This window comes from Cotesia typhae, unplaced genomic scaffold (assembly GCF_013202065.1).
Source record: "Cotesia typhae breed Kobodo isofemale line unplaced genomic scaffold, CoteBio_Ctyphae contig_23, whole genome shotgun sequence".
NCBI classification, from domain to species: Eukaryota; Metazoa; Arthropoda; class Insecta; order Hymenoptera; family Braconidae; genus Cotesia; species Cotesia typhae.
In genome coordinates this window covers 2287217-2314976 of record NW_027423729.1, presented here as the reverse complement: position 1 = coordinate 2314976, position 27760 = coordinate 2287217, and the positions used below count along the sequence as shown (strand labels likewise).

Below are 27760 nucleotides of genomic sequence, written 5' to 3'. Positions count from 1 at the left end.
TAAATAATTGGTATGATAAGTAATTAATATTAATTAGGAAAAAAAATAAAAATAAATAGTAACATGCAAAATGCGTTTATTTATTAATATTTTCTATTTGTACGAAAATTTTATCTATACAATAAAATTATTTATACCTCTCGCACACAGCGATACATTAATTGTTATCGTTGTTGTACTAATAATAATAACATAAGCATCACTTTCAAAGTGAAAAAGATAATAAAATAAAACAAAAATGAGAGAATACTTCTGTATACTTAGCGGTCGATGTTAATCGATTCGCGATACCGGCTTGAGAGTTTTTAAATAAATAAAAACGTCCATCCTCAATGAAGATTAACACTCTGCTGAAACCAGTACTGTAGAAACTAATTGCGACAGCCACAACAAGAGTGCTTGTAGTACTTATAGCGGCAGAGACCAGCTTTAACTACCAGCATGCAGTTAGGATACTTATCAACACACTCATTAGCAAGATGTACTTCTGTAACAACGTAAAAACCATTTCAAATTATTAATAACAGTAATAATTATTTATAGGCTCACAACTATAGTAAATCAAAGGCTTGATAAAAATAAATATATAAAGTGCTCTGGTTCAGGTGATTTAATAATAAAAAATTTTATTCTCATCATTAACACGATGAGAATAATAAAATTTTTAAAAAATCACCCTCTGGTGGTAAAACTAACTTTTTGGAGTTTTATGCGCCAGGGAAACGTCTTTGCAAGGATCAACGTTGCAAGGTCTTCGGTCCTCGGGCTTTGTTTTAATGTCGCAAGATGAACTCAAGCCTTGGTCCAAGCACCTGACGACGCGCTCTTGCGTGCCACCACCACAGGAAACCGTACACTGGAATAAAATAAAAAAGAAGATGTAAGAAATAATTTGAAAAGAAAAAAAAATGATTAAGTATTGAAGATAATAATAGTAATGAAGATGATACTGATGAAGACAGGTAGCGGTGATGAGAAATGAGACGCGCTTATTACTACAGAGAGTATCCCGAAAATTACCATGCTCCAATCGGACGTAAACCACTCGGGTGGGCACTGAGGCATGCGGCAAACTTGCTTGGCTGGCGGCCTCGTTGAGCTGCAATTACTTTCGGTGAGTATCTTTGATTCACCGGACGAGTTGCCAATGCAAATCACCTCTCGACGGGCAATACCTTCTCCACAGGCCACGGAACACTGTAAATTATTTTATTTATTTCATTTACTCAATCTACAACTGTTATTACTTCACATTTAATTTATATATTTATTTATTTATGTATACGTTATTATTTATTAATGGATATTATTATAAGAGCGAGAACGAGAGTAGGAATAGGAATAGGAACAAAAATAGGAATGACTCTCTGTGTGTTCATGTGAATCTCGATTGATGAATGTGTGCGTACAGGTAAATAGTGAGTGTACCTGACGACATTAACTAAAGATGATGCTTACCGAAGACCACGGTCCAGTGAACCAACGGGCACCACAACTCCTAGTTTCATTGAACGAGCACCGCCTCTCTGTCGCCGGTCTCTTCGTGGAATCGCAAAATAATTCGTTTGCACCGCCGCAAGCAATACGCCTCGTCTCCATCTCACGCTCACATTCTGCCGAACACTAAGACAAATAATTTATAGTTCAAGGAAAGTACGTGTAATTTTCATTACAAGACGTTTAACTTTCAGTACATATTTATCGAGATATATCGAGCATAAGGACTTTCATCAGTGTACCTTGTTATTAGATTGAGCCAAATATTTGATGTTTGAAGAGTTATTGCTTGTTGATCGCTGAGTTAAATTTACAGCAGGTTAAAGGTCATTTTTATACAATTTTAAATGATTAAATATTTAAGTTTTTTAAGTATTCTCATGAAAAATTATCATTTGATATTTTATAATGAAATTTATATTATAAGGTAAAAAAAGATAACGAAAAAAAAAAGTGATATAAACTATAAGAATGACTACAAAGGTTTGTTTTCATGACGTGAGAACGATCCGAGTTATCAAACAACGAGCAAGGTGACTGTTTAATTAAGATATCCGTTCTTTAATATTTATATTTACAGATAAAATATAAGATTTCCTATTTTTTTATACATCTGATGGCGGTGTTTGCTCACCAGTATTTTATCATAAAGCTTTTACGGCGTCATCGAATTAAAAAGGGTTCGTTTAACCGCCACGCGCCTATTTTAAATTCTCATACTTATTTGTTGTATGTATACTAGAAAGTTTGCTCAAAGATGACAAGCTGACTAGCGTTAGTGGGCATCAATCACACCCTCGAGGAAAACCTCTTGAATATTTTATTATTATATTATATGCAATTTCCTCGGGACTCGGGGCTTTAAATGTTGAAACTAATTATACTAAGAATTCTTCACCTTCGAAGTCCACTCGGTGAAGAGCCACATAGACTCGTGCTGTGGGTGAGTTTTACATGATGCCTCGCAGGCTCTCTCATCAATTGGCCGAGCTGACACTGGACAAGGCTCTCCGCTAGTTATACAGACAACTGTCCTGTTCATGGAACCTCTGCCGCACTTTGAAGAGCACTAGAAAAACATCACCGACGACTCCATTATCCTCTAATAGTCATCGCTTAAATATTTATTAGACATTATAAAAACTCAAATATTTTTTTTTCTATTTAAATAACAATAACAATAGTGTTTTTTAAATTTTTTAAAAATTTTTTTGCTTTAATTAAAACAAAATATAAAATTTTTAAAAATGATTTTTTCGATTACATTTTAAATTTACTTGTTAAAAAAAAAAAAAAATAAAATTTTAGTATCATATAATCGATAATATTCGATTAATGATCTTATTTTAATAAATAACAAAAATTAAAATACCCACCGGACCCCAGGGACCGGCTTCCCACCTGCCCGGTATACCCACTGACACGTCTAAAGTCTCCATTTGTCGAACTTGCGGGATCTGATTATTCGGACACGGGGGTCCCTCGCACGAACCAACGGTGCTCAAATCCGGTGGCTGTGAGCACCCGCCTGCGGCTACACGCATAGTTATCTTGGAATTCAAGTCCTGAATGCACTCAAGTCGTCGAGTTTTCACTCCCGTGCCGCAACTCGTTGAACACTTAGACCACGCGTCTGCTCTCCATCGCGGGGGACACGGTTGATCATTACACTGGAGCGGCGGCGGTGCCGGAGGCTTTTCGAACTTTCTACATCTGCGATCCGGTACCACGTTGTCTTTATCTTCTCTTACACATTTTATAATTGTACTTTGAACCCCTGGAATTTTTTAAATACAATTATTATTGAGTTTCATTATACAATAATGTTGCTTTGATCATTATCAGTATTAAACGTGTCTTTATTTTATTTTATTTTAGAAAAATCCATCAATATCTCCGAACTACATACCTCCGCCGCAGGTCTTGGAGCAAGACGAAAGACCCATCACTTTCCAAGCAAATTTTCTTTTCTTCTTCTTCGGCTGGCTAACGTTAATCTCCGATTGGCTAACGTTAACATTAATATTCGGCGCATCACCAGCCATCACAGTCGTTGGTGAGAATTTCACTTCATCTTTCTTTACTTTTCCTGTTTCTTCTCTCACTTGATTTCTTGATAAATTGACCTCCGGTCGTCTTAAGGATCTGTAATAATAATTTTGCTATAAATCATAACTATCAAATTGAAAAAAAAAATTTCTAAATTTTTCTCACGCGAAAAAAAAATTATTTAAAGAAAAAACTATAAAATTTAAAAAGTATTTTTAATAATTTATAAAAAAATTAAAAATTTGTTTTTATCATTATTTAATTATTAAAATTAGTCAAATCTTTATTAAATATTTTTCTATAAAAAAAAAAAAGAAATTATCGAAAATTAAATTAAAAATAAAAATGTTTATTAATTTTGAATTTTTTTATGAACAACTTTCTCTAAATAATTTTTTTTCTTTATTAATAATAATATAATTAATTAGACAATTTACACTTCAACTCGTGGATAAGATTCGGGTATCTCGTTGGCGTATAACGGCGGCGCAATAATCGCATTATCGTTAAAATTCTCTGGCGCTGGTAGCATATATTTATAGAGTACCCCTGGATTCATTTCGTGATACCATATTTCTAAATTAAGAGATTCATTAAGTGGTCCAGTGGCTGTTATACTCTCCATCCGGTTCCTATCTCCCCGCTGATAAGTAACAATACTTCCTGCAGTCTTGTAAATTCCACTGGGGCTCAATGACCATGGACCATTTAAAATATACGTTCCATTTTCGGTTTTAAGCGCTGTAATTATTTTTTAAGTTTTTATAAAATTAAATTTTCATTATAAATTTATCCCTAATAATTAATAATTACCTAAAAAATTACTACTATGTCGCAGTTCGGAAATATTAAGCGACATGGCACCCCGTGGAATAGTAGTGACTGGCTGATGACCCTTGGGAAGAATAGGCTCCATAAAAATCCCTTCAAACAATTTGCATCCTCTTCCTTGGCCTCCACAGACCCCGCAGGTATCCCTGACAGCACCGGAACCAACAACTCCATCGCATCCCACTGACTATTAAAATAAAAAATAATAATCTCAGTTCAGTTTCTTCTCTCAATTTTAATAATTATAAAACAATTTTTCGCTTGTTTAGATTTTTTTTTGTACTGTATTTTTAGTTAAGGTTAAGAAACAATAAGACTCGGTGGTCTTAACGAGACATGCTCCTGTAGGATACAATATTGTAGTCGATTTGGTATCGTTTATCATGATAGTAGCTCAAATAAATGTACAGTATAAAAAAATAAAAATAGGATCTAGTTATACCCTGCATTGTCCAGCGACGCAAACCCATTGTTCAGTTGTCCGGTCTACTGCAAGTCCCATACTCTTTCCTCGTAAGTTCGGACCATCGCACGGTGTACCATCGATTACCTCAGGCTCCAGGGTCGCGTAAAATCGTTGACCTACAGCTCGGCAATTTAATGCACAAGAATTCGGAGCTGTCATAATGCAAAAATTTTTCATTTTTATTTTGATGAATATTAATTATAATTATAATATGATTGCTAATATTTACCATTTAAAAATGGCACCCACGCATGCTTTTCTCCTTTGTAAACTCGATCGTTGAATTTCGCACACTGTTCGGCACGAAAATCTTCTGAAAATTCAGGACATTCCTAAAAAATAAAATTGTTCGTCAAATTTTATTTAATTATATCATTCGTATATTTTTCAACTCAAACGAATTATTAAGTCAAAATATAGAGACCAGAATTTATCAAGGAATTACTCGCAAATATTTTTTACTTATGTTATATATATTCGCGCGTAATTATTTCAATAACAATCCTTTATTTATACACTGATAAAAAAATTAACGTGATTTAAGAGAAAAAATATTGAGTCAAAAAGAATAATTTTGAAGAATTTTATCGTCTTTTTTATTAAAAAAAATTTTTCTGCCTAAATGAAATTTACAAAAATTAGTTTCTTGGTTAAAAATGTATTCTTCAGGATCAGATTAAATTTCTTACATTATCAGTCTACCAATTAAATAGAAAACTTTACCTGAGTATTGCAAATGTGATATCGCTTATAAGTACCGATGCACACCGGCTTTAGACTAGTACTATTCACTTGACTTATAATACTTCTTTTTCTTACGCTATTTCTGCAAACAAAAAAAAAAAAAAAAAAAAACATAAACATAAAAATAATATTCACCATAAACCCGTGACTTTGACGCATAAAATAAGCACACTACCATACACCGAGCATTATAAAGAGTCACGGTTTTGTTTCTAAAGTAACAGCTTATCGCTCAGTACTCTTTACTGGCCGAGGAAAAGGCGTAACAGTGAATTAACGACGACGCCATCGGCTCCGTTAAAGAACAAAAATAAAGTTTAAATAATAAAAATATAAAACGCAAATTCTTAGTACAAGTAATATATAAAGAGAAATATAGTTAACTTGACTATCCAGAAAACTGCTGGATAGCTTACTATATATGCTATAATATATAATATAATATAATATATAATATAATGCACTCAACTCTTTAAAATACAGTCTAGCTTTGCATAGGGGCATACATTTATATTATATTACATTACATTACATTATATTACACATGTTTCATGCTATATTCCTATTATAATGCTATTATATCTCAACCCATAGCCTAGAAGAGAAGCTATGAGAACTTGATGACTAGAAAACCGATCGCCCGCGTATAACGCTTCTCTAGTATCGTATAGTTAGTTTAGTATAGGTGCCAATCGCGTAGAAAAAAAATAAATAAAAAAATATAAAAATAATGATAAATATCTTGGCGCCTGTGTCATTAAATCCAACACGACGTATTGCCTACTTTTTATTCTTGTTATTAAGTTTTTTACAGAGTAACTGGAAGAAAAGATCTCTAGCATTTACACTGGAGTAATGTGCAGTGTGTAATAGAGTAATACTACTTGAGGAAGCTCAATGCGCCAAGTGTATCATTTTCAACTGCTTCCTTCTTCGGATCAGCTTCTCAATTACTTTTATTAGCTCTTATTCATCTCAGCTATTTAGCTTTTTATTTTTCCCCGTAAAAACTAAAATATACTATTACTATTATGGTGAAGGATCAGCCTAACAGAGTACCACATTTTACCATTATTTATATATATGTATATGTATATAAATAAATAAATAAATACCGAAGAACACATTGCCGTGCTTGAGACTGGACACCAGTACCACAAGACCTCGAGCACTCGCTCCAAGAGCTCCATGTACCCCAGCTTCCTCTCACACGATTGTCTTTACCGAATCCATACTGCGTTCTCTCTTGCAGCATGTGGTAAACCTGTAAAATTATTTATTTAACAGCCGGTAATTGCACGCTATTGTTTATATTACCACAATATAAAGGTCATTTCGTGTCAAATCAACGATTCTTTATTATTCTATACTTCTATTACTATAATTTTTTTTTTTCATATGGTTGCGCAAGTTAAAAGGAATATTCATGCTAATTTAAAGATTTTTTTGTTATGCGTACTTGAATTCTGAAAGAAAAAATTATTAGTTGCAAAATATTTATTAAGATAAAAAAATTTTGAATTATTGTTAAAATATTCTTGTGCTTTTTTTTTTTAGTTCCGAATAAATTATAAAATCTTCTGGAATATCAATGAAAATAATTTGAATTGCTTTAAACAATTATGTTTTTTTTCGGACTTTTTAATTAGATGTAAAAAATTTTGCGTCATTGCGTTAAAAAAATTTTTTTCGTAATTTTATTGAAATTTGGAAATTCTTAATTAAAAATTTCATTAGTTTAAAAAAATAAAATTCATAGTCTAGAATTTAATATAATTAATGTACAATTAAAAAAAAATTTTGATAATATCTTTCTTTATAAAATACAATCAATATTATGATTAAATTATTTAAACTTGACTTAACAATTTGGCACTAATAAACCGTGATGAATTATGAACAAATATTGACTCTAATCTGTGATTTATGAAATAAAAAAAAATATTAAATGCCTGTTAGTTTCACATTGATAAATCATGAATAAAAAGTGGTAGTACGTTGATTTGACATTAAATAATCTATAAATTGATGTAAATAAATAAAGAAAATAATCACCTCAATTGGATATTTTTCCGGTACATAAGTATGAACTAACGAAGCGGTTGATAGTATAATCAGCAGCAATATACATCTACAATAAATAACAAAATAATTATTGTGATTATCATTAAATAAATTAAGTTGTATACATTAATATTTATATTTAAATGATTAAATTATAGTCACGACTAACGTTAAGTTAATATCAATATTAATATAAAGTGACGCAAACTGTGCCACTGAACACTAATAGTGTTTTACTTGTTACGCCTTCTTGGAAAAAGCTTAATTAATCATAATCATAACTCATACATGTATGAAATATGTTATATATAATATATACTTCAAATGTTTGTTTATATTTCTACTTATAAATTGTTATTATTATGTGTGCGCTAATCGATGCAGTATCTACAATCATATATTTTTCCGCGCGTTCTAAATAATTATTCAGCAAACATTTCATCAACGATAAACGAGAAATTATTTCATTATTTTACTCGCTATTGATAAATAAATAAAATAAAAATAATAAGACAACAGTTAATTATTGAATTTAATAAGAATTTGATGAAATGAACGGGAAGTTGATAGTAAAAATAAAAAATCGGATAAATTAAATTGATGAATTTGTTCGTGGTAAAAGCTACCGCGTGCACAAGAGTATCGTTGTTTTCGTTGGAATTTATTAATAGAGTTGCTGCAATGAAGAATGTCCATCGATCCATCGAGGTAAAAAATCTATAGAACGTTTATTAAAAAAAAAAAATTGATAAAGCTTATTCATTGATAAATTTACTGGCCATAATCGTAAATAAAAATCCTAAGGCGAGCCGCAGATTATTTCGGACGTTTTGATTATTATATAAATATGTAATATGTATATGAAGAGATATATTCAAAGAAGGTCAATTTAAATTCCCTTGACCCTTGTTTGAGTATCTAATCAAACAAAGCTAAGTGGTCATTAGTTGAGTGGCAGTTATAAGAGTGATAATAAGATTAATTAATAATGCGATCAACTAAACCAATGAGTTTCGCTCTACTCTCAACTCATTAATCTTATATTTTAGTGACGGTCACTTGTATTAGAATTGTTGCCCTGGAATTCAGGGAATTCATCCTTTTAATAGTTTTTTTTTTTTTTTTCTAAATTCAATATTTTTTTATTATTATTCTCAACATTGGTGTTATGTAGGGAATTACTGTGCGTGTAGTTATAGTGTTGTATTGGATAATCTAGTGATTTAAATATTAAGGCGTATAATATGTATATATGAATCAGAAATTTATCTAATAATAAAATCAAATGAATGACCAAAAAAACTTTTTCTCATTGATCTCCCGTCGAGATCATCTTAAATCTCAAAGTGACACTTTTTTATTATATACTTTTTTATTTCTTCATTCATATTGTATTATATTATATTATAGACTCAGCGATTAAATTATACCATAAGTCTTTTCTTCAATGACACAAGATATTCGTATTATATATACCTACATATAAATATATATTTAACCGCATAGCTATCAATCAAAGCGAATAATTTAATACATTAATTTATTATTTCAAATAATACAATAACGTGTATTAAGTATTACATATTTATTAGGAGAGGAAAAAAGTGATCGAGCTCTCGATTGTTCAAATTATAATTTGTGCGAAGATCAAGACGGAAATTATGAGATATCCGCAGATGAACTGTTAATATGATTCAAGAAAAAAAAATCTTAAATCATGTATAAATTTTTTTTTAATTGAATAAATTTTGTTTAGTTTAGCTCCCGAATATTTTCTCTCCTTGAATTGGTACTGAAACAATACTTTTTTCCCCATATAACAATATATAATATGTAAATACGCGTCACTCGATCTCTCAACTTAACTCGGTAGTATTAAAATGAGAGGAGCATATCCTGACAAACCTAAACATAAGCCCCTAGACAAGATTTTTGGCCGGGCTATTGGATTTCGCACATCGAAGGGTGGTCTTGGCTCCACTCGTGCGTGCAACTAACAAGTATCTCTTTTTTATTTCCATCCGGTTTTTCTTCTTCTCATACACGTACGTTAATATCCATTTCTCAACTGAACGTTGAAGCATTTACACACGTTATGTTACATATGGGCATGGGTATACATTTTTATTTATTTTTAAATCCGCTGGTGTTCCGTTTACGCAAAAAATGTAAACATATTTAATATTCAACAGTGTAATTTATATTTATTATAATTACAAATAAAATATTTAAATAATTTATTTTCTTGTTCAAGATATTTGCGTACAAGATGAAGTAAAGAGCCGTACCAGCGGCAATCTTGCGTGATCAACCATCACCGGACAATTGACGTCTTTATCCAGGCATTCATTGAGAAGCCTGTTTTCAGCCAGCCAGTTACCAACAAGTAAGACGAATTAGCGCTCCTGTGAGATTTACCATCGACAGCTTTCGCTCAAAAATATCTCTATCGTAATAAAATACCATAAGTGAGCCCCCAGTCCAGATAAAAGGTATATTAATTTTTTTATTAATAATTCCTTACAAGATCTCTGATGCAATCATAATCCATAATTTAACGCCCTCGATAACCATCTCCTCGAGTTATAGCTCAAAGCCCACCCGAGGAGACATTTATTTTCTCTCTTTCTTCATCTCGTTCTTCCGTCTACTCTTTTTACTTTATTTTAAACTCTTACACTCATCTCATCTTTTTCTCCATACCAGCAAAATATCTTGTCACTCGCACTGTCGGATGGCCCAGACCTCACCGATCCAATACCACTACTGTGCAATGTGCTTGGTCCTCTACAGCACAATCTTCTGCAAAGAAGCAGATGAAAAGAGAAGAAATCACGAGAATCAGAGCTCTGAGCAAGTGGCAGATGGCAGGAGACCGGTAAGTTAAAAAAGATACTACGGTCACATTTCATTCGCGCTTCCTGTCAAATTCGCGATGAAACCCAAAGCTAATTCTTGTGGAAAAAAAATCGGTCACAAGATGGTTAAAAAAAGTTTGTTATGACTTGTGTCGAGGTTAGAAATTTAAACAGATTGCAAACTTTTTATCAATTTCTTTAATTTAAAAAATTTTAAAGAGTAATTGAAATTTTTGAAAATTCACCAATTATTTCAATATTGAAAAATTATTAATTTTATTAATTTAAAGTATAAAATTTTATTCTGCCAAGAAAATTTATGAAAATTTATTGAAATGCAGCAGCAATATTTTTTAATGAATTTTGATTTTTTAAAATATTGATACATTTCACTATGACAAAAATTCAAACTTCAACTATTTTTCTTCACTTTTTTGAATCAAAAGTCTTCTTAAGCCAAAGTTCAAGTCAATAAAACTTTAACAAAAAAACTAAGCTCCCAAGTTGATGTCATGTTCACTTTCTGTCGCCAGATACGCAACGTCTCGAGGACACATGTATTTCTTCCTTATATCATGTTGTTTTTCTCAGGCTCTCTGCTTTATAATTATAATAATAATAATGATAGTAATAATTTCAATCCGACAAGAGACAAGACACGTAAAGAAAGAGTGAACGCATATACGTACATGTAAACGATATAATATGCCACAAAGAAGCTTGTTGTTCCGCCTTCAATTACCAATTTAAAGACCTCCAACAATTTTAACAGCCCACTATTTTTTTAATTCACCAACTAAATCCCAGCTCGGTAATTAAATTAGGCAAAAAATCTCCCCGGGGACACAAGGATTGTCTTATCGAGCTCTGACTTGCAGAAAAAAGTAATAAAACAAAAAGGCATGACAATTGTATTAATAATAATAATAAAAAAAAATCTGGGCCAATCGAATATGGGAATAACGAGCGTCCGGTTGATTAATCGAAACGATTGACCGTAACGATGGAAAAAGATCGTCCCTCCCTAGGCTATATATATATATATATCAACGAAAGTTGATGTTACATTTCAACAGGAAGTAAATACGCATCTATATATGACATATTACATCCTTCATTTCCCTCTTCTTCATCTTCATCCGTCTTAAAAGAGCTAAAGAATTCGAATCTCAAAGTAAACAACTGCTAAACTTTTTATTACACTATTTTTGTTTTATCTTAAACTCGCGATCCTGCATGTTAATCTCCTTGAGTATCCTCGTGTTATCGTAAGTCGTTAACTAATTGCTGGAGCCGGAATGTCGAGTAATCGTTCGAGCGTGCAACAGTGTCATCAGCCATTACAGTAACCCTTTTAAATAAAATCACGTCCGAGAATTTTACCTCTCGGTAGTTTTTAATTTTTATTCATATTAGAGCTTGACTCAAATTTTGTGCATGAAAATTTATTCAAAGGTTTCTTCTTTTGCGTAAATTATCTTCTTTACAAATGAAATTTTTTTTATCTCACAGAAAAATCCAAATTTTATTTGTTTTAATTTGAAAAAATTGATGTTTTGTTTTTAGTAAATTTTTCATACTAAAAATTTTTTTTTGTCATGACAATTTTATTTTTCGTCGATAAATAACAATTCATTTGATTATTTCGATAGAAAGTTGATAAAAATAAATTTAATTACCAACAGTCCAAATCAAAACAAATTGTATGATTGATATGAGACAGCAATTGATAAAAGTGAATCTAATTAGTGTCAGTTAAAATTTATTTTGTGTTTAAATTGACAGATAAAAAATGGTAGATTCTTTTTTTATCGTGATAATATTTTACCACAAAATTTGTATTAACAAGTCAACATTTTTTTTCATTGAAATTTAACATAAATTTTGTGTAGAACTTTCTGATACAAAAATTTTTTACTTCGCAAATTTTATCGTAGACCAAAATTTTAACAAAACTATTTGACTCGTTATAAACGATAGAAAAATTGGAGTTATTTATCAGCAGACGAAATTGGTGATGTCATGCAACAGCACTTCATGGGCGTATCTTTATAGTCTGGCACACATTAGCAAATATGTGCTCACATATTTACGATATTGATGCTTAGCTGATGACCGCCCGTAGCTCTGTATCTGCTGTATACTAATATACGTGCGATTATACTCATTGACTGACATAATAGACGGTGTGTGCTGGGCGAGAGGACGCGTGTAACACACAAAAGAGGAAGCTTGTACAGTACTTTACGATACACTACTGTTATATACACTTTGTCTACATTTCTGTTATTATACAATCTGTAGCCGATGTTGTTGTATATATTTAGTATTTAGTATTTAGCCAGTGTGTTTGTCATTTTCGATAAGACGAGAAGCGTAAGAAGGCGCCGACACAACTCTTATCGTTAAATTTATGACCAAACGAGAGTCGAGAGGGGAATATTGTTAGTGGTGCTCAAGTGCTGCAATCAGGCCAGGCCACAATTTTTATTTTTTAAATTCCGGAAACTTTTATATTTAATATTACGCAATTGCTTGAAATCTTTTAAATTATGTATACTTTTATTATTTGTATTTATATTGGTTCTCGAGATATTTTACATATTTTTCTTTATACTTATACTCTCGAGCTAAGTTGAGTTTGAGTAGAAGCGTTTGTACATCAACGTCTCAATAAATTAGTATAAGTATTATTATGTATGTTTAATGTTTATGTATTTATATTTATTTTTCTGTTTTTATGGGTTTTTATTTTATGTTTATAAGTGTTTGGGAATTTTTTATTCGCTTGAATTAATTAAAGTATTTGTTAAAATCTTCAGATAAGATTTTATCACTTTAGTGATGCAGAAATGGTAAATATTCGTCATTTAGGGCAAAAAATTTTAGGTGCGAAAAAGTCATAAGTTTTCTTTGTAAAAAACAGAAAGTTTCTTACACAGAAAAAAATAATTTTTTACGTCAAGAAAATTATAAAGAAGACCTAATTTATTTTTTAGCTAAAAAAAATTTTCTTCTCTAAAAAAAATATTTAATTTTTAAAAATTATTTCTAGAGATTTTCGACCAAGTTGTTAGAAACAAAAAAAAAATTATAAAAGTTTAATTTATTAATCGGATGTAAAATATACTAAATCTTGCCCTAAGAAAAATTATTAGAATAATTCTAATGGATCCATGAAGAAAAATAAACACTAATTTTGTCTTATAAGAATGAATTAGATATCTCAAAAATTTTAATTAAACAGGTTATTTGTATACGAAGAACCTGTTTAATTTTTATCCATTAAAATGTATCACTTCGATTGAAGGTTATTGTAAAATAATTAATTTGAAACTCAACTATTTTCAAAGCCATTAACTTTTACGATGAGAAGATTCATACGCAATTGTTTTTCAAATATTAAAAAATAAATGTTTATTTTTTTTAATTTTTTTTTTTGTAATTTGAAAATTATTTTCAATAGTCAATGAGTTCTGCGATCAGTTGTCACTTTATCAAGGCGTTTGCGTAAAATTTATAATTAGATATGATGCATCTAGTAATACAGAAGTAGTTCAGTACACTTGTACTACTGATCTCAAAGAAACCGCGATAGAAGTCAATAAAATCATTATTTTACTGAGAATCGTACTTATATATAATTGAATGATTAATCTAGTATTTTTAAGACCATAATTAAAATTATATTAGTTTGAAGGAATAAAAAATTCAGGATAATTATATTAATCTCAAGAATTGAATTCATCTTTAAATTTAAAACTCTAAAATTTATAATTTCAATTTTAAAAAATAATTAACTTGATCCAAAAAAAAAAAATTTTAGATCAAGAAAATTATTATAAAGAAATTTTTTTTTTGAATCGAGAATAAAAAATTTTTGACTCAAGTAAAATTTATTTAAACCTCAAAAAATTTTTCGGTTCAAAACAAAAAATTCCCTTAAAATAATTTTCTTGTTTAAAAAAATTTTTTCTTTGATAAAATTAATTTTCTTATCAGTGTGATTGCAAAAAAAGCAAACCTCAAACAAAAAAGTACGATTAAAAAATAAAAATGATTGCAGCTTAAGAATTTGCAAATGCTAATTGCAGTGACGTTGTTTATTTTATTATTAAGTAGCTCTGGTGTATGCGTGAGAGCGTGCAAACTCGTCAAGTCTTTCAGTTGCGAAGAGGACAGCATTACATATAACGAGCTCATTCGTTCGGTTCATCGAACACGTGTAATTGCTTGGCGCTCCAAGATCCAAGCCTCTGCTCTTCTCTTATACTTATGCTCAGAATCTTTACGTTCGCACTGTGCTGAATACCATTCAGCAATAAGTACATACAACCACTATTATGTTGTGTATACATTTTATACGTACAATGTGCTTACAAACGTTCTTCTACCACTATGTTATCTCACACACATAACACAACGATCTGTGGATGTTGCTTTTATCTAAACGATAAATACTCAACGCTCGTTGCTTTTTTATTAATACTTATTAATGTTAAGAGCCAACGATGTTCGATGTTCGATATATTTAATGACCAAAACTGCAGCTCTTTTCACCCTTTTAATTTATAGTTCATAACATTACTTTTATTTATATTTATATTTATATTAATATCTTCTTCAGGTCACAAACTAATGTCATATTTAAACCGCATTTGACACAGTATTCTTTTTTAAAGATTAAATAATGCAATTCATGCATTTATGATACTTTGATTGGTTAATTTTCATAAAAAAATTTTTTTTTATGTCGATAATTTCAATATAAAAATTTAAAAGATTTAAACTTAAATATTGAAAAAATTTTATTAAGAAAATTATGGATGTAAAATTTATTTCTTCTTAATTTATGCATTTGGAGTTTTGACTAAAGTAAGCGGTTAAGCCCGCCCAAAAGATAATTGGAGAATCCACTGACAATTACCTTTAGCAATATACAAAATTAAAGTGCAAATACAAACAAAAATAAAATAAAATAAAATAAATATTTTGAATAAGATGAGCAGAGGGGACATCATTATTCATTGTGAAGAGTTGCCGAAAGCACGTGCGTCCGTTTACTACTCTTGGTCTGAAATAAAAATAAATAAATGGTGATGACTAAATAAAAAAATAAAAAAATAAAAAAATAAAAAAAAGTGAGCTATACCACCAGCATCACCGCAATGACAGAGTGTGTTAAGTTAAAAAAAAAAGTAACCTCTCAAAGCAATTTGAAACGTCTCTCATTATGCCCGTCACACACATCGTGCACTACGAGACATGCACAACATCCCAGACGGTATTGTCCAAAAAATAATCTTTTTTTTTATCACTTTCATAATTATTGTTGTTGTTGTTGTTATTTTTAAGGTAATAACAAGAGAAGATAATTAAAAATTTTAATTATTGGATAAAAAATCTATAATGTTTATTTTTATTATTATAAAAAAAATTAATTTGACACAAACGAAAAATTATTGAATTATTATTTTTTAAGTTCAAGAATTTTTTTCTTGTCAATTTTTTTTTTAAGTGAGAAAAAAAAACTTACAAGATAATTAGAAGTAAAAATATAATAATAAAAATGCATATTAGTTAAGATAAAAAATATCTGAAGAATTGCGTGGGCCTTTCATAAATGCACGTATAATTGCAGGTTTCAAAAGCTTATATAAATGGAGATTTTTATTTGAATGGTAGCTTTTATAATATTTAAAAAATAATATACCAAGCACATCAGATCACATGTCCAGAATCCGGTAGTGTGTTATCTGTCGATGGACTTCTCGACCAATTGAAAATCGAAAAAACCGAAAAATAAATAAATAAATAAATGCCTAAGGCTCTTTTATAATACAAGTAAAGAACGAATTAAATAAAATATCGATGGACGACTTTCGTCGCGCTGTATATATAACATAAAACGGCATAATGTTTAATAATATATCGTATATATTGTATGTAGCCGATCAAATGTCCATCGATTTCACCGTTGGCGAATAAAAGTAAAGGCATGGTGGTAATACGAGCCGTTGTCCAAGTAGCTTCTTGTTATCGCATACTTTGTATTATTATTATTCATGAAGAAGCGGATTTTGTTGTACTTCTGATACTACTTTCGGCCCTTAAGGCTTTTATATTGTATCAATAAAAATATAAATGTAATAAATAAATAAAAGTTGAGTGATTCTATGTTAGAGAGAACATTATTATATATGTACTATATCAAGCTGTTACTTTTATTGACCAGGGGCATTAAATACTAAAAATTTAATGACTTTTTAAATAACTTTGAATAACTCAATATTTAAAAGCTTAAATCTTTTCAGTAGATCATTAAATTTTTTAACGATCAATAAATACTCTGGCTTTATATTAAAAGACATTCATTTATTTTTCGCATTTGACGTTTATATATTTATTTTCACGATAATTAGATACATTTTATATATTGAAAACTATTAATAAAATATATTAAGTAGTATAACATACATTATGATAAAATTTTAAACGATAGTGTGCATCATATTAATTTATTCCGTGTTACATAATATGACTGCTACAAATTTTATCAAAATTTTGTTTCTGGAGTTTCTTCTGAAGCTTAATTTGAACAAACCAAATTTTGATAAATGTAATCAATCGTAAAAAAAAATTTCTTCAAATTTTAACTTCATTATCATTATTAATTAATTTTCTAAAACAATTTATACTTCAATTAATATTATTGTAATTAATTAAATGTTGGATAATGTAGAAACTAAAATGTAAATTACATTAAATTTGCTCATTATTCATCATATATTATGAATGGATGAATAAACATTTGAGTATTCGGCACGCGTACGAATCGGATTCTTGATAAAAAAAAAACTAGTCGTCACTTCCGTTTTATTTGGCTAAACAAAATAATATTTATAAAATCCGGCATTGTTTCCCAGTGACACAATAATGTTCTATTTTAACATTATGAGTACCTAAATTATCATTAATTTGATAAGAAAAAAAAAAAAAAAATAGAAAAATAGTTATTTATGTGAGTATATAAATAAATTTAGTCGGTGATTATTTTTTTGTTGATGACACATAACTAATTATAAATTGAAGATATTAATGGAGGAGGGAAGAATTAAATAATAAAACTCCGATGGAAATAGAATAGCTAGCTGGTGATTATTATTGAATGGAGAAAATTCTCAAGAAAAGGAAACAATTTAGCAGCAGGAAAGCGAGATAAATTTTGTACTCGAAGGGTGTTTGGTTTTCGGCCGGGGGCGATCAATTCGTTAAAAGACACAAATAGCTATCCCATTTAAGAGCTGTAAATTACTCGAGCATCGTTGTTTAATTAAACTTTTCACTAGCAAAACTCGAGAGTTGAATAAGAGATGGGAGCTTAATTCCAGATGAGGATGAGAATGAGCGTATTTAATGTAATGCTACGATAAAATGAAAATAAAAGAAATGCATGCCAACTAAACTATTTAACTTGTATTGCTCGTATTCTGTTTCGTATCATATGCACGACTGCACGTCGAGGCCAATCTCATCATCATCATCATCATCACCGTCGTCGTCATCTCTCGTTCATCTTTTTCATTTACTCTTTGTTCTTATACTTTATTTTAATACTTTTTCTTTTACTTGTTCGTCATTCTAATCATTGTCATCATCATTATCATTATAATTTATAATCACTATCATCATTATAATCATCATCATCTGACGCGAGTCAGAGGCAAACAATACGATTAATAAATCGGAATGACCACGCCCTTGTGACCTACAAAGAAACTGCGGTGAGACATAAAGTATCGTTGATAATCACAGATATAGTATTGTGATTATTCTTCAATAATCATATCCGATTAAAACTGATTAGATGAATAAATTTCTTTTTTTTTTTCCCTTCACTGTATGATAAAACTTCCTGAATTATTTTAAATAGTTTAATTTTGATTGATGGTGATTTTTTTTTACAAAAAAAATTATGACTTGACAAGTTTTGGGCGTGAAATTGTCCTATATATGGACATGGAAATATAATTATTTTTTGTTTCAATAAAGTTAATTTTCGGAGCGAGATTAATTTGATCCCACGTTTAATTTCGATTGAAATTTAAGTATTATGTTATATTAAATTATAAAAGTAGAAATTTTTGATTCTGAGGTTTGATTAACGATTTCAATTTAAAAAAAAAAAATTAATAAAAAAAACAATCTTGATCTAAGAATTTTTTTTTTTTATTTAAATAAATTTTTCTCGATTCAAGAATTTTTTTTCTGTGCAGTAATTCATTTTAATAAAATAGGGGTTAGATAAAAAGTTATGTTTAGAAAAAATTAAGGTTATTCTTGATAATAAATATGGTAGTTAAGCTCATTAGTTAATCATCACATTTTTCATTGATATATAAAAAAATTCTTTAGGTATTTCCGTAACGTTTGAATAACTTCAGATGAACGGAGATTGCCTATTTCCGAAAAATTTATGATAGAACAGATAAAATAACTTTCAATTAAATAGAGGTGACTTTTATATCGTCATAAATCATGACTTTTAGTGATTTATCGGAAATCCTGAATAATTTTAATAATTTTGATGCGTTAAAAGATGAATTGTAGTTACAATTTTCAATTTATTTTGATAAATCCTAGTAAATCGATTATTTTGAATGAAAAAAAAAAATGAGAAAATTAACTAATCAGTTAATTGGTAAAATGATATGTTTTTCAGTTAAAAACTACCGGGCAATAAAAATGACTTTATAAACTTTCTATACTTTATATTTAAATACTTCATAATACGAATATAAATTCAGAAGAATTTCTAATTTCATATCATCAAGTTAATTATAATAAATCATTTAATTAAACTCCAATAACATTTAATTAATACAACACTTAAGTAACTCGATAATAATTTTTACTAGATTTCCCGATAAAGTAATTATGCGACTATGTCATTAGAATAAAATATAATAGAAAATATAATGAGAGGAATTGAAAGCATTAATTACAACTGAATATTCACCGTTATTACTCTGCATAAAAATTTCTTCCTATTAAAAAATAATAATTATCTAAGTACAATAATATTTAATTTTAATAGTAAAAAAAGACGAAGTAATTATTAATAATTAAAAACCGCATTCCTTTTGCTGTCAAAGCAGTTACTAAAATTAATTCCGCTTAAAATTAAAATGCAGTAAAAATTGTTTCAATAACATGTCAAGCTAATGCGAGAATTCATTTGATTTGTTGAAAGAACAAACTGAGCGATGATGATGACGATGATGAGGTTTTAAACTTGACACTGAGTAAACTTGTACAAAGTCAAAGTCCCATTACATTACATGTACAGTATGTCACATGGTACATTGCATTACAGTATGTTGTATAGATGTTTTTATTTAGCAAGAAGGCCACACGCGTAAACAGATAGATCTGTGTATTGTGTTATACTGCTATCTATACATTTATATTTTACTTATATGTACGTACAAGTAGCGAGGACTCCGGTCGAGTGCGTTCGCACGCAAGCGTGGACAATAATCGTAAATGTTGGACAGACAGAAGCGAATTATCAGTATTATAACGATGTTATATTTATTGTGTAATATGAATCAAAGTAAAGACCGGGATGCCTAAATAAGAAAAAAAATTTTTGTCCAAGTCGTGACATAAGATCTTAACGATTGATGTCACCTTTCCTTCATCTGTAAATAGTACCCATGTCCTTTTATTACCGGTAATATAAGCATTAAGAGTCAAGTCATTTTAATTAACATTTCTTGAATTAAAATTTACAATTTTTTTTTTTTTTTTTTTTTTTTTCAATATCGTTGAGGTTGTTTTAAAATATTTTAACGAAATTTTTTTTGAAAATAAAAACCGATTTAACAAACGAAAATAATAAAATAATTAATTTATTAATGAGTGATTTAAAGAAACTGTCTTAAACAATAAAAATATAAATTTTTTATGATTGTGATGAATTTTCTTAATTTAGAAAATAAAAATTACCAACAAATAATTTTTTTATTTCTTTTATTGTGAATATTTTTTAAAAATATATTTCTATTTTTTGTGTGGTCTTTAAAAACAAAATTGCGAATGAAAGTCCAAAAATTATTTTATTAAAAAGAAATTAAAAAGTTTGAGTAAATAAAAAAAAAAAAAAATATCTAAATAACAATAATAAATAAACAATTTGTTCGTGTAAAAGTGACAAAGCATTAAGTTAATATAATAGAATTTCAATTAGATACTAAGTGTTAAATGCAAGCGCCGTTCATTCACATTGATGCGTTTTAATATATGATACGCGTACTGGAGTTAAGTAGGAGCCTTGACAGTTTACAGAGGCGTAAAGATGTAGATACAAATGTTGTTATATCACAGTTATTCCATCAGCGTAGATATACATATATACAGATACCTACACAACTAAATGATAAACTCTTTCAATACCTTTTCATCATTATAGCTCTTATGTTTCTATTTCTCTATTTCTTCGCCTTTCATTACTTATTCTTATTCTTATTACATGCTTTTAATCGTTTATTTTTCTGTTCTACCTTCTGCCTTTATTATTTATTACTATTGCTTATTGTATCATTCTTATTGCTATTATTTGTTATATTAATCTATTTCTCTAGATTCTACTCTAACTCTATATCAAAAATTCCACTCTGCACACTCTAGAGCTCCGCTCTCTTGATATAAACTCAACATCGGCTCATACTAATCCAAAGTCAGTCCACATACACGAGATCACTTGATCATCCTCACACTGTTGCCGCCGTCACGCCCTACAATAAAAAGAACAATAACAAGGAGAGGATGCGTCGGCAACCCTTTGGAGAGATCATCCTTCCCTTTCTCCCCTTGCCGTAGAGTACTGGGGTCGGCATTTGTAACGCGGGATCAAGGCGAGATATCAAACACCAGGCCTCATTCTGTTCGCAGAATTAAATCCTGGATGAGTTTTATTTAATAAATATATACACCTTGAGGTTTTTTTTTTTTTTTTTTTATTATAAACCTATTGTAATGAATACTTTGCTGTGATAACTTACTACTCACAAAATGAAGATGAACAATATCTCTAAAATTTATACCAAAAATTCGAATCCTCCTACGCAATATCATTTATGACGTGTGTTGAGTTTACAATTTAATATTAGCTAAAGTGGTAAATTATCGGGCTATCGAGCTCTAAAGACATCAATGACCGATCATTATTATGATTATCATTATCTTTACTGATTATGGGGCACTCAATCTCTTCCCGAAAAATTGTATTGGCTGGAAGCGTAATATAAGGTACAGACAAGGCGTCAACTTAAAATTTTTTATAAAAACAAGATATCTTCTTTGAAAAATTAAACTTTTTATGGAGCTTTAATTTTTAATAATTTAAAAATTTTAAGTTCAAAAAATCGATCACGAAAAAATTTTTAACATGGATCAAAAATTACTCTAGTTACCCTAAAAATAAATACTTTTATTAAGAACATTTTCTTGACACAAGAACATATATATTTTTAATAATTATTGGGAAGATATTTTTTTAACAGAAAAAAATAGTGTATATTCAATTCAAATAAATATTGATTTTGCTATTATTCAGTCGAGGCATGAAAAAATTTAAATGATTAATTTGAACAAATTTTTGAGGCCAAAAATTCATATCTGGACAGTAATTTATTTTTTTTTAGTGTATAAATGAATAAAAATTTCAATTTTAGGATGATTAAAAATTTTTTTAAGCAAATCGAATTTATTTAATACAAAATTTTTTTTTAACGAGATTTTCTCTAATTATTACGTAAAAAATCTGACTAACTCCGTAAAATTGAAACACTAATTCTTTATTAAGATGTTATTATTATAATTATATATATATATATATATATATATATATATATATATATATATATATATATATATATATCAAATATTTGTTCAATATATTCAACCTAAAAGTTAAGTTAATGTTTATCAAAATATTAAAAAAATTCGACAGGTAATTTGCGTAAAATTGAACAAATTTTAAAACTGTGTAACACAATATTTAGTTACAATTACTCGGTGATTTAAAGTATAAAATTTCGCGTGAAATTTGAATCTTATCCGGGGATTAATGTCCATTAGGCTTTACTTTAACAAAATAATATAATATAATAATTATCAATGAGAGTAAATATATAAACAATGATGGATCAATTTGAGGTAACGCAAAATAACAGAACAGATATAAGAAAAGAACAAAGGCAGTGATTTTATTAGCGAGAATATCGATTACGAAGAAAACTTCAGGCGTTTCAATGACGTATCTGCGGGCTTAGTTAGTATAAGTATGTTGAGTACTAAAGTACCGTTTTAATGCCCTTACCTTATACCCTATATATTAACTTCAAACAATAATACTTCTCAGCGAGGTATTTTTAATAACAATCAACCGTTACTAATCTATTTCATCGCCATTTAAATAAATCAACAATAACTAAACCCCGCTAGAGACTCTATGTGTGTGTGTTTAAATTTTCTACATATTCCAACTTAACTATACATATTATTTTAACGTTTTATTGCTGGTGAGATACACAAACAACTTGGTACAAAGCTCAAGAAAAATAAAGTCGACAGTATAATCAAGATAAGTAACCGAGTATTTTCTTTATAAACTAATTTGATTATTCACTCACTCGCAATCTAATCTACCTTACAATAAAAAATTCCATATAAGTATGCGGTACTTAAATAGACTTTTACTTAAAATAAAACCCTATGTACAGACTATTGAAAAATTACATCAGGTGTTATTGTAAACTACGGCTTGCTATTAAACAAGCTATTTTCATGTCTGATACATTTGAAATATGCCCAAGGTTCAACAATAACATTGATACTAAATAATTCTGTTAAATTGTATGTTTCATAGCAAGCTTTCACGATCATGTGTTAATTAAATATTGCACAAATGCAATCCATATTCATTACAATGTTTCGGTATTAATTAATTTCTTGTTTCAATAAATTTATAGTAATTCATGAAGTTTACTCCTAATATTTGATACTTAAACTAGAAGTTGAAGGATTAATTTGTGCAGAAAATTATTTGATGAATTTATACTGCTCGTGTTTAGATTTACAATTTATGAATCATTGATTGAATTATGAACCAAGATTGAATTTTTTGAACTAAATAATTTGGAGTGATGATAAAAAAATTAATTTCATGTGGGATAAATAAAATAAGTCATTTATAATTTTTAATATTTTTTAAATTAATTTGAACTTAGTACACTGAAAAAAAAAAAAATTAACAAATCAGGAAAAAAATTCCTGAACCTAAAATTTCATTAAAAATAATTTGATTGTCTTGAATTAAAATAAAAAATTGTTGAATTAAGTTATATTTACTTAAAAATTAAAAAAAAATTTTTTTTTTGTGGACTGATGTGTGCTAGATGCGCGCAGAATGAAGCTTTTAGTATATTTTTCAAATATTAAATAAAAATAATGGTCTGTAAAAAGTTCTTCTAAAACTAAACTAAACCCACGATTAAAAATCAATTAAATCCCCATAAAAAGCATTAACTAAATGATTTGATAATAACAACCCGATTAAATTCTAAAACATTTATCCCGCAATTTAATGCACAGCAAACAACACAGATGATAGCGTATATCAGCGGTGTGTACAGCAGCGTAACCAGGCTACAGCAGTGTACACACACCACACCAAGCAAATAAAATAGAATAAATAGCATAGAGAAAACAAACTAAAAGTAAAAAGAGTTGATCCTCAACTCATAATATAACGAGGCTGGATCGCGATATCGCAAACGTGAGGTCCTCGTCAAGTGATTGACGAGACGTAGAGCGATTACAGTAACGAAGCAATCGAACCCGAGCTTTTTTATTCATTTATTTTCTACTCTCCATTATAGCGTAGCTACAAAAATTATTAGTCGCCATAACATGCCATACCGATACTATGCGATATATACCATAGTATAATGCCTGGCTTCATACCAGCATTTCATACTCCATACTCTATGCAGTATAATAGATTCAATATAAGCGTTCGAATAGAGGCGTAACTTCTAATCACCGGTGGTGAAAAAAATCCGCACAGGAGGCGAGTCTAAGTATTTTTAAATCTTTTACCGATCTACTATCAACCATCAACTGGCTCTAAATTATAAAATTATTTACCGTTTAAATAGCCTGGTACAACATAACAGTAGATAATTGTTTAACAAAAATTAAATTCAAACACAGTAAAAAATTTTTCGATATTGTGTAAAGAGTAAAAATTTTTTTGTTGTTCGATTGATCCGTTTTTCAACACTCAAAAATAATATTTAATACTTAAGTAACACTTTTTAAATGTTACATTACCACAAAGCTGTTTTACACTGAGAGAAAAAATTTATTATGAAAAAAAATTAGTTTTTTGAAAATAACAATTATATTTCTTAGCTGAAGAAATCAAAATTTTTCTCACGGTAATTTTTTACTTGAAAAAAATTTTCTAGATTTAGGAAAAAACAATTTTGAATGAAAATTTGCAAATTGACTACTCGAAAATTATTTTTTTCCAAATTAATTTTTTATTACACCATTGCCCATTTGTTTTCAAAATAAATTTTTGTTCTCCGTGTAGTTTTAATAATATTAAAATCAGCAAATATCTTACAATTTTTTTAAAACTTTTATCATAAATCAATTATAAAAAAAAAATTTTTTTAGAAATTTGCACTTGTAATTTTTAAAAATTTTTAGTTGTAGAATTTTTTTATTAAAAGTAATAATTTAGTTGTTCAAAAAATTGACAGATGTCTGTTAGTTTCAGTATCATTACTTTAAACCGAAGGCTGTGGTATTTAAAATTGTATTCAACCCTAAATTTGTACAAAAAAAGTGATAAATACAAATTTTTGTGTTGAATTTGCCAAAAAATTTTTTACTGTGTATTTAAAATAAAGACAATCCACAACTTTATATTACATTATTTCATAGCGTTATCTTGTGCTGTATAGTTGAGTTGGAGTATGGCACAGCCACCGGCGAAGATTCATCAACGCCATCGCATATACATGGCACCAACGAGGTAACCAACGAGATGCATTTTATCCATACTATATTCGCTATCGCGAACATTTCATTATCTATCTAAAGGTACTTTATCTTTAACATAATTTACAACTATTTAACTCAACTTCAGCTTTATTATTTACTCTATATCCTATTTATTTAATAACCGTAAAATTTTTTCATATATATAATTACAATTATCCTTTCCTGTATCCTGATACATACAGAATTTTTTTCCGATCTGACATAATGGTCTAATGGTCTTTATACCTGGGATGATAAAAACAGTAGCCAGAGTATCAATATACCAAATAGGTAATTGGTGGAGTAATTGATAATTGATAGTAGGTAATAGATATCCCGAGTTATTAAATAGCGGGACGGAATATAATTCCGGTGTTGTATGAAAGATAGATCTTGCTGTTGGTCAAAGACCAAGTAACGCTCTTCTTAGTCATGTATTCTCGGGTATGGCCCTAGAGAAAAGATTCATCGATTGAACAAGTCACGCGAGAGAGGCGGTCCTATTATAACCCCTATCTCTCGCACGAGTTGCTTTGAATTTTAAAAACTTTTTATTTTTCTCCTTTTGGGATAACATCGCTAACGATTGATTCGTCTTTTGTAGCCTACCCGTGGAGGTCTAGGCGTGGGCAATTAAATTACTGCTAATTGATAAATTAAATTTTTAATTGCTTTACATTAATATTGATCGATTTTTTATTTTATTTAATTACGCGTTTCTGTTGTGAAAAAATAAATATTAATATTTTTTCAGAAATTTTTTTTACGTAAATATTAATATTCAATATTGAAAAAATACTGTTAGCATATTTACCTTACAATGAGAATAGTAATAATAATAATAATGGGAATAATGATAATGAAAAAATGGTTTTTTAAAGGCATGTAAATAAGCGAAAGTAAGTAGAAAAGTGCTCACCTTATACCGGTGATTGTGAATTTATACTGAGGTACACTGCATCGTAACTTCCGGCTAGCTAACTCGTTGCTGTGGTTTTCATGGTGACTACAAGGTGATAAATTGTCCTGCGAATCCTCTGGAGTACCCATGGCTCTACGTCTCACTTTATATCGTATCGGCGCTATCCTGCTGGGATTATATTAATAATAACATCTAAATAACCATTATTTTATTCATCGCTATAATATATTCTGAATTTTATTGTAAATTATAAATAATATATAACATTGATGATGATGATGATATTGGTTATTTATTATTTATGATGATATAGAGTAGAGCAAAGTGAAAAACTCCGAAGTATTGTTAAAATTATATTCATGAGTTTTTTTAAATTTAAAAATTCTTTTTTTCTCATTTATGTTCATGTCTTTTGAACTGTGAAATCTCCAATTGTAATTTGAATTTTCTTTTGTATGATAATGAAAAAATTAGAAATTTTACTACTTTTAGAATATAAATAATATTCATTTCTATTAAAGATTTTTAATATTTTATTACTTAATTTTTTATATTTGAAGTGAATATATTGCCTGCTAATTTTATAATTTAAAAACAAAATAATAATTATATATCAACTACTTGCAATATTTTTTTTTGTATAAGAATTTTATTGTTCTTTATACTTTTTTAATTTTCAAATTAAATAGAAAAGTTTTTTATTAATTAAAAATTAGAACTGAAAAACTATTTTTAAAAAATTCCACATACAATTTTTAAAGTTTTCTACATGTAAACATTTTTGTTTTAATTTTTTAAAAGTTATTTTTCAACAAAATAAATTATAAAAATTTTTAAATATCGGCTAATTTAATTTTCATAATTTTTGTATTTGTTCTTCTGTAATATAAAAAATTAACTCACTAATATAATTAAAATAACAAATTTACCTAAATGTATCATCTTAACATCAACGCTCCTCGTTCTCCACTCAATAATAATAATACTTATTTATTTGCTTCTGTTTTCAAACTGTTTATAATAATATATAAAAACTTATTATGTATTTAAATTTAATCACTTCACATTAATCACTTAGCACTGATTAAAAGTCCGTGTGATTTATCATAAATCGAGACGCAAGTGCTAATCATGTTTCCACGTCTAGCCGGTTAAATTTATTTATAATTATAATTATAAAAATAAATGTCAAAGAAAAATAATGTTAAG

At 28.7% G+C, this 27760-nt stretch overlaps 1 protein-coding gene across 4 annotated transcripts; it reads right to left on the bottom strand.

Moving 5' to 3' along the window:
- Positions 1-59: 59 nt before the first annotated feature.
- LOC141524898 (ADAMTS-like protein 4) lies at positions 60-27704 on the bottom strand. 4 transcript variants are annotated; one of them, XM_074239050.1, is made up of 16 exons: positions 27481-27685; positions 26549-26716; positions 7643-7718; positions 6703-6851; positions 5567-5669; positions 5073-5175; positions 4820-4995; positions 4360-4564; positions 3984-4287; positions 3407-3642; positions 2874-3274; positions 2396-2566; positions 1459-1623; positions 1021-1197; positions 697-856; positions 60-487 (listed from the first exon to the last, which is right to left on the bottom strand). In XM_074239050.1, the coding sequence occupies exons 2-16, from the start codon at positions 26677-26679 to the stop codon at positions 372-374; spliced, it is 2673 nt and encodes an 890-aa protein (XP_074095151.1). In that variant the 5' UTR covers positions 26680-26716; positions 27481-27685; the 3' UTR covers positions 60-371. The 4 variants fall into 4 exon arrangements, with proteins under 4 accessions (XP_074095151.1, XP_074095150.1, XP_074095152.1 ...); XM_074239049.1 differs by having other exon boundaries at positions 26549-26719; positions 27481-27684; XM_074239052.1 differs by lacking the exons at positions 60-487; positions 697-856 and having other exon boundaries at positions 1026-1197; positions 1459-1613; positions 26549-26719; positions 27481-27704.
- Positions 27705-27760: the final 56 nt, after the last annotated feature.